The 8459-nt window shown below is 46.6% G+C and overlaps 1 protein-coding gene across 4 annotated transcripts in view; it reads left to right on the top strand.

The window, feature by feature from the left end:
• The window catches only part of Lrrk1 (leucine rich repeat kinase 1), a 134131-nt gene that overhangs the window by 49268 nt on the left and 76404 nt on the right, over positions 1-8459 (top strand). For all 4 annotated transcript variants that reach the window (XM_031386922.1, XM_031386920.1, XM_031386919.1 and 1 more), the window contains exons 4-6: positions 4992-5163; positions 5840-6019; positions 7833-7981. In XM_031386922.1, the coding sequence (XP_031242782.1) occupies positions 4992-5163; positions 5840-6019; positions 7833-7981 (501 nt within the window). The remainder of the gene's footprint in view (positions 1-4991; positions 5164-5839; positions 6020-7832; positions 7982-8459) is intronic.

Here is an 8459-nt window from a genome sequence, read left to right as displayed (position 1 = left end):
AAAAAAAAAAAAAAGGAAAATAGATAAATTGCATATTGCCAAAATTAAAAAAAAAAAAAAGTTACGCTCTAATGAGCACTCTGTTTGGAGACTAGAAAGAAAACACACAGCCTAGGAGGAAGTGTTTGCTGACTGCATCCCTAACATCACATTCGTTCTGAAGGATAGAAGTTGGAGGAGTAGGCGTTAGAAAGCAAACACTCCATGCTCAGGCAAGGAGCCCTACTCCACCCAATGGGACACACACATGCACTCACACTTGCACACACACCCACAGACATACTTACAAACACACACACTCACTCACAAACATACACTCTCACACTCACACTCATACACACAGTCTCACACATACACACACACATACACTCATTCACACACTCATACTTACAGACATACTTACAAACACACCCATTCACCCACAAATATACACTCACGCTCCTCACGCATACTCATACACACACACACTTACAGACACACTTACAAACACATACTCACACACTCACATACACACACATACACTCATTCACATACATACACACAATCATACAAATTCACTCATACTTACAGATACACACACACACACACACACACACACACACACACACACACATGACAAGTTGGCTTTCTCCCTCCTTGCTTCTTGTTATATGAGGTAGAGCATCATAGCAATGAAGGCATGGGGAAGGAAAGCTGTTTACCTCAGAACATCCAGGAAAGAGGGCAGAGGAGGCAGAGTGGAGCAGTGACTGGACACACCAGTCAAGGGCATGTCTTTGGTGACCTCTGTCCTCTGACTAGGCACCACCTCCCACAGTCTATTCCACTAGGACCAATTTTTATCATCTACAGCATGACAGAAGTATAGGAGATTAGTGGCTGGCAGGGTGGGGTGGCAGAGTGCCTGAGCCTAGAAGACAGCGGGAGGCAGATTTCTTGGCAAAGGAGTCATATGTGGCACAAGTCTGTCCTAGGTAGGCAGTGTCTTGACAGCGTATCACCAGTTTTGAAACCATGGACAGTTTTTACATTTCAAATGTTTTCCCCATTCCAGGTCTCTCCTTCGGAAACCCCTTATTCATCCTCCTCCCCATGCCTCTGTGAGGGTGCCCCCCCCGACCCACCCATCCACCCACTCCTGTCTTCCTGCCCTAGCATTCCCCTACAGTGGGGCACTGAACAACCTCAGGCCCAAGGGTCACTCCTCTCACTGATGTCCAACAAGGCTATCCTCTGCTACATATGCAGCTGGAGCCATGGGTCCCTCCATGTGTACACTTTGGTTGGTGGTCCAGTCCCCGGGAGCTCTGGGGGGTGGGGGGGATCTGGCTGGTTGACACTGTTGCTTCCTCCTTGGGGCTGCAAACCCCCTCAGCTCCTTTAGTCCCTTCTCCAACTCCTCCATCAGGGACCCAGCTCTGTTCTATTTTTGTGACTTCTATAATCTCGAAATATTTCACAGTGAAATAAGTTTTTAAAAAAAAATTAGAATAATATAATACCATTTTTGTAATGTTTGCAAACTAGTTAAAATGAATCAATTAGTGATTTTTGAAGGTCAGAGAAAAGGCCTGTAGGTAAAGTGCTTGCTCTATTAAGCAGGAATGCCGGAGTTTAGATTCCCAATGTCCACACAAGAGCAAGGTGTAGGGACTTAGACCTGCAACCTCCATGCTGGACAAGGGGACAGAGACAAGTAGACCCCTGGGACTTACTAGCCAGCCAGTCTGACAGAAATGGGAGCTCTAGGTTCTGTGAGAGACCTTGTTTCAAAAGGTAAGTTAGGAAGCGATACAATAGAGGAAAATACAAGTCGTCTTGAGCCTCTACCGGAGCATGCACCAGCAAGCACCTCCAAAGAAGCTGTGTGCACACACACACACACACACAAACAGATGAAAAGCATACCTGTGTCTGTATGGCTTCCCTATGAGTATGTGTGGATAACTATGCCTTAGAAGGCCATGTGTAAGCTTTCCTTTATAGAGGGAGGTGAAGGCATAGGAGTAGGCTGGCCTTTTAATTTAACTGAATTAAATTCTTCATAGCCACCAGATTGTCTCCAGCCAGAAAGGCAGCTCCTGCCTTCCCTGTCTTCTGGGTCCCTCTTGGCTGTGGCCGGCTGTGACATCACCCATCACCTCCTGAGAATGGGGCTTTTAGGCCTGTGATGGACAGGAGTCTAGACAGCTCTTAGTCCTGGAAGTCAGTTAATCAATCACTTGTGGCTTTTCTCTGTAATGCAAGTGCTTTCCAGGAATGGCTGGGCTTTCCGGGCCCCACCGGGCCAGGGGAATGGTGGGTTTTTGTTTTCTAGTTACTTTTAAGCAAGTCCAGTCCCCTCAGTTGTCAGACATACCATCTCTAGTGGGGTCACACCATCTACAGGACTCATCTGTTCCTTCAAGGGTCCCAGCCTACCCAGTAGGTCTTGGGTGAAATGAAGAGAATGTGGATCAGCATTCCAGACCACAGTTCAGATCCGGAGTAGCTCTGTCAGTTGTGTAGCTCCTAACTGAGGGTCACTGGTTCAGATCCCTGGCATGGAAATAGAGTCCTTGCATGACCATACTGAGGACACCATATAACTGTACAAAGGAAATACTCAGTGCACCACCCACACATGGACAGAGCTTGGTGAGCATCTATTGTTCTCCCCAGAGCCTCACTCATAGGCCCTTCCTGCCCATCTTGCTCTGACATACTTCCTGGAGATGTCTGCTTTCTGAACTGTTCTGTTGGTTATTTTATGAACACACACACACACACACACACACACACACACACACCGTGTGCTTACCTAAAAATTCAGGAAGGCCAGCAGTCATCCCTGACATGCTCTGTGCTCACAGGCCCTTCACACATACAGGGCTTCCATAAATGTGCACAGAAGCACCGACTGACTCACTCCTGCCTGGTTTTCCATTTACCTCCTTCCCTATGCTCACACTTAAGATCATGGGAAGCAGCCAAGCTGTAGGAAGGACTGAGATCTCAGCTGTGTATTCCCACACCCGTGCTGATCCTTGGGTGGACACAGGTCTGTGAGTTGCTGGGCTGCCTACCTGTCAACGACTTTTAAATGCCAGAGTGTCTGGAATGAAGTTGGAACTCAGGCAGAGACTGGTGTCTATCCCATCACTCTCTTCCCTGGAACTCAAATCAAGAATCCTGCTGGTGCTTCTTTGTCCCTGGATTCTGGAGTGTGAAACCCTGTCATCAGTCACATACATTTATCAATAACCTGCAAGGCAGTGTTTTAGGGTTTCTATAGCTGGGACAAAACGCTATGACCATGGAAACTCTCACAAAGGAAAACATTTAACTGGAGCTTGCTTACAGTTTCAGAGCTTTAGTCCATTTTCATCTTGGTGGGGAACATGGCGGCATATAGGCAGACAAGGTACAGGAGTAGTTGAGAGTTCTATATCCAGATCCCTAGGCTGCAAGAAGAGAATGAGATGCTGGAACTAGTTTGGGCTTCTAAAACCTCAAAGCCCACCCCCAATGACAAACTTCTTCCAACAAGGCCACACCTACTCTAGCGAGGCCACACCTACTCCAGCAAGGCCACACCCACTTCAGCAAGGCCGCACCTACTCCAGAAAGGCCACGCCCGCTCCCGCAAGGCCACACCTCCTAATGCTTGTCAAGTAGTGCCACTTCCCAAGCGTTCACATTTATGAGCCTATGAAGGCCATTCTCATTCAAACCACCACAGGTGATCCTCAGGAGCTTGGTAAGGTCTCCCTCTCTAAGGTTCGTGAATTGTCATTTGGCAGTTGAGCACTGGCTCTGGCTCATACTGCCTCCATCTTCATGAAGCAGGTGGCTTAGAAAAATGCCATACTATAAAAGGATAATTTATATAGATAAGGACAGGTTTTCTTTTTTAATTTTTTTCTCTTGACAATTTCATACATATATCATATGCTGTGGCCTTTTTGATCCCCATTATCCCTTCCCACCCCACCTCTCCCACTGAACCTCTTTGCCTTCCCCATAAGCCTCTAGTTTCATGTCTTATTTATTACCCATTGGGTTTAATCTCTTGCCTGAGCATGGCTGTGGGTTTTTGTATGGGCTCCTTATCAGTGGCTGTAACAAAGTAGAAAGATGGCCCCTTCTCCCCCAGCAACCTTTAACTACCAATAGCTCCTCAGGTAAGGGGCAGGGGTTGTGTCATGAGCCTCTCCCCCATCCATAAGGACATGTTGATGGGCCCCATCTTATGCAGGTCATATGCATGTAACCAAAGCTGTTGTTGGTTCATGAGTTCATGGTTATGTTACATACAGAAGTGTGTTACAGCACTCTTTCTTGTCCTCTGGTTCTAAAAGTCTTTCTGCCATGTCTGCCATTGTGTTCCCAGAGCCTTGAAGGTTATATAGATGGTCCATTTAGGGCTGAGTACCCCGAAGTCACTTATCCTCAGCTCTTTGAAAGCTGGATTTTTCTAAACCGCATTAGAGAAGTAAACAGAAACAGGAAATGTCAATAAAGCTTTATTGAACCTGAATGGACATTCTCCAACTTGCAGTGGTCTGGCTTGACCTTTGGACTTTCTAATGGTGGGGAAATAGCGCACATTCAGGAACAGTCATACATGGAATGGGAGTATGTGTAATCATCTCTGAAATACAGGGCAGCCACACCAATCACAGCTCTGGGTGCAGTCTTGCTAAGCTGTGGTGTCCTGGATTAGATAGGCCCAGTACATTGCACATGCTGTTTTCGATATATGGGTTTATACCCCAGTATGAGTTGGAAAGTATGTCTACATATATTAAAGTCATCGTTTCCACATGTAATAATGCAGAGCTCTTGGTGGGCCGTTTTCTGGTTTTGTTCTAAGTGTGTGAAGTTGAGTGTGGCGCAGAAGCACAGGCTGGTGGTGTCATCTGGAGCTGAGCTGCAGTCTTGCCAGAGACTGAAGGAAACATTTGATGTTACAGAGCTGGCCTCGCTTAATCCTGTCCCGCTTTGACCAGGGCCAGTTGCTGAGCATCTCAGCAGCCCATGGGGATCTGGAGACCGTTCGGTTCCTGCTCACCGAGAAGCGTGTGGAGCTGCCGCAGGAGCCCACTGATGACAACCCAGCTGTGGTGGCAGCGCATTTTGGACACGCCGAAGTAGTACATGAATTGCTAGAGTCCTTACCAGGTAAACCTCTGTGTGAGTCAGCTCTGTGACCACTCTCCTTGCTAGCTTTGCTTTTTGGGGAATGCAATTTGAACTTCACACCTCCTTAGGCAAGCTTTTCAGATGGGTTTCTCTCACCCAGTAGTATGCATCGAAAGTTATTCTGTGTCTTTTCATTACTCAGTAACTTGTTCCTTTTCTGGCTAACTAATACTCCATCAAATGGATATACCATAGTATGATGCATTGGTCATTTGCTTCTGGGAACTCAAGGTGTTCTAGTCTCTTATAACTTCCTTGTAGTATTGGCTCGGCAACAAGTGACAAAGGTCAACAGCTTCACTGTGACTACAGGTTGGGGCACTCTTGGAATAAAATATAAGTGTTAGACCTTTGATGACAGGGCTGTGTGCTGAAGAAGAAGCCACACATGGTTTAATATTCTATAATTGATACCTGGAATTTCTTTTATAATTTTAAAACCAAAGACCCTATTGTTTCTGTACTGGGTCACATTGTGTGAGTGTGTCTGTGTGCAGAGAAGGCTCCAGAGAACACTCTCTACTTGGTGGAAGCAGAGCTCTCACTTAGTCCTAGAATGGCTGTGCTTTATTCATGGCCAATGGGAAGATGAGTGTGAGGAACAAGCAGCAAGACTCAGAGATATACCTTCCCTCTGTCCTCTCACCCCCTCCAGGTCCCTGTATCCCCCAGCGGCTGCTGAACTGGATGCTGGCCCTAGCTTGCCAGCGAGGGCACCTGGAGGTTGTGAAGCTGCTGGTCCTGACACATGGGGCTGACCCTGAGAACTACGCTGTCAGGAAGAATGAGTTCCCCGTCATTGTGCGGTTGCCCCTCTATGCGGCCATCAAGGCAGGTGGGTCCCACACAGTCAACCCTGCCCTGCTAAGGGTCCCACTTTCCAGTGTGGAGCTCTGGCTTCAGCCCCACCGCTAACTCTCCAGTGACCTGAAAAAGGATCTTTTTCCTGTGTGAGTGTGTGTGTGTGTGTGTGTGTGTGGTGCACATGTGTGCAAATGTGTGTTCACACTTAAGTGTGGAGGGCCAGAAGTCAACCTCAGCTGCTGTTCCTTAGGACAGAAAGATGGTGTATCTCAGTTTTGCCTGGAGAGTCCCTATTCACCTCAGTTGGCTGGCCTTCCACCCCCATGGATCCTCCTCTCTTCCTCTCCTTGTTTCTGAGATTACAATCTTATTCCATCATGCTCAGTATCTTTTTAAAAATAACTTATTTTTATTTTTTTAGCGTCAATTGCTGTTTTCTCTGCGTGTATGTTTGTGTGAGGGTGTCGGATTCCCTAGGATTGGAGTTACAGATAGTTGTAAGTTGCCATGTGGTTGCTGGGAATTGAACCCAGGTTCCCCTGAAAGAGTAGCCAGTGCTCCTAACTGCTGAAGCCATCTTTCCAGCTTCTCGGTATCTTTTTTATGTGAGTTCTGAGGCTGGAACATGGCCCTGTTCTTAGTGTCTTTATCAAAATAGCTAGCTGCTCCTCCCTACTAGTCCCCCAATGGGTGGCAGGGACCCACTATGACAAGTGGGACCTCGTGTGCAGCACTCAAAGATCAAAGTCCCATAAACTCTCTCTGCCAGGAATTGGGTGCCACAGACAGGGGTTTCTTGCAGGGAGCCCTTGTTCCACAGGGTGATGAAAGTTCTGGCCAGATGGGCAAGGGATTCGGCAGTGACAGACAGAAACGGCACAAGAAGCGTGTTATCTGAATATATTTTCACAAAATAAGAATCAGGCTTATATAGTATACAGAAACAGGGCGAATGTCAGGGATCACTAGGCAGGTAGCAGTCAAAAGGTCAGTAAAATCAAACAGCCAGGTGTAAATGATTTCTTTAGAAGAACAATAGTGCTCTTCCCCGCTGGGCTATCTTGGCAGCCCTAAGCAAACTCTCTTGTGGTCTGAAGCAGGTAAGCACCAGGAGGTCCCATTCTAGCAGCTCCTGGGAATGGTTTGACTTGTAACACAAACATTAGTTCAGGAAGCTTTTCGACTACTCTCTAGTTTGTAGAGCAATTCTGCCTTGTGTGGTACTGCTCTTAGAGTTCCAACTATGTTTACAGATAGCAATAGTGTTTGACTACTATCTCTAACTCTGGAGACACCCTGTCTGATATGGTAGCTTCCTTGTGGGAATCAGTAGGCAATAATGCCTGACCTTTATTGCTAATTCTGGGGACTCCCTCTCTGCTAAGGCAGCTTCCCTTGTAAAAATTCCAAGCTAATAACAGCTAGGAAATCAGTTAGGATTATTGAAGCACTGTGGAGGCCAGGAAACAATGTTAAATCTCAATTTTAGCTGTAAAAAAATATTTCTTAGGACACCTTAATGCCTGAATAAAGAAAGCATGTAGATTTCTCCACAGACTTAGCAGAGATCAATCTGGAACACGTCTAAATTAGGAGATGCCAACAACTGACTGAATACCCAGGAGGCACAAACTCCCTTTGAAGTCATAATGCCTCTTGTCCATGATCAGGTTTTTAACCCTGATACTGTAGACCTACTGGGGTAGACGAGTGAGCACGGCAATTGGGTGCATCAGGGAAGTAACCTAGGGTCTGCTCTCTAAGCACTCGCCCCCCCGCCCCCAAGTGGAAATCGCCACTGGGACTTATGGATGCCCTCAGCTCTCTGTGCTTTGTCCCATCAGGGAATGAAGACATTGCCATATTCCTACTTCGGCACGGAGCCTATTTCTGCTCCTACATCCTACTGGATAGTCCTGACCCAAGCAAACATCTGCTCAGGAAGTATTTTATCGAAGCCAGTGCCCTGCCGAGCAGCTACCCCGGGAAAATCGTGAGTGTGGGAAGGGTCTGGAACACAGCTTTAGATGGGGCTTTTTTTTGACACATTTACAAAACCAGTTAAGTAGGTCATATATGTGTTTAAAATTTTCCCTTAAGCTGGGCAGTGGTAGCGCACACCTTTAATCCCAGCACTTGGGAGGCAGAAGCAGGTGGATTTCTGAGTTCGAGACCAGCCTGGTCTACATAGTGAGTTCCAGGCTAGCCAGGGCTACACAGAGAAACCCTGTCTCGAAAAACCAAAAAAAAAAAAAAAAAAAAAAAAAAAAAAAAAAAAAAAAAAAAAATCCCTTAAACTAAGTAATACTTTACGCTATGGAGCTAGGGTGTATTGTTAAGAGGTGAAAACTTGGGGGAGGGGTTGGGGGGGCTGGTGTAATGAAATGTATGAGTCTGCTCTTCTTGAGGTAAGTAATCTACCAAGCTAGGAAGCATCCCTTCAGACATTCCCACAAGGAAAGCTGAAAGAA

This window comes from Mastomys coucha, unplaced genomic scaffold (assembly GCF_008632895.1).
Source record: "Mastomys coucha isolate ucsf_1 unplaced genomic scaffold, UCSF_Mcou_1 pScaffold21, whole genome shotgun sequence".
NCBI lineage: Eukaryota > Metazoa > Chordata > Mammalia > Rodentia > Muridae > Mastomys > Mastomys coucha.
Note: the sequence above shows the minus strand (reverse complement) of the source record. Positions and strands in the feature narration are given on the sequence as shown.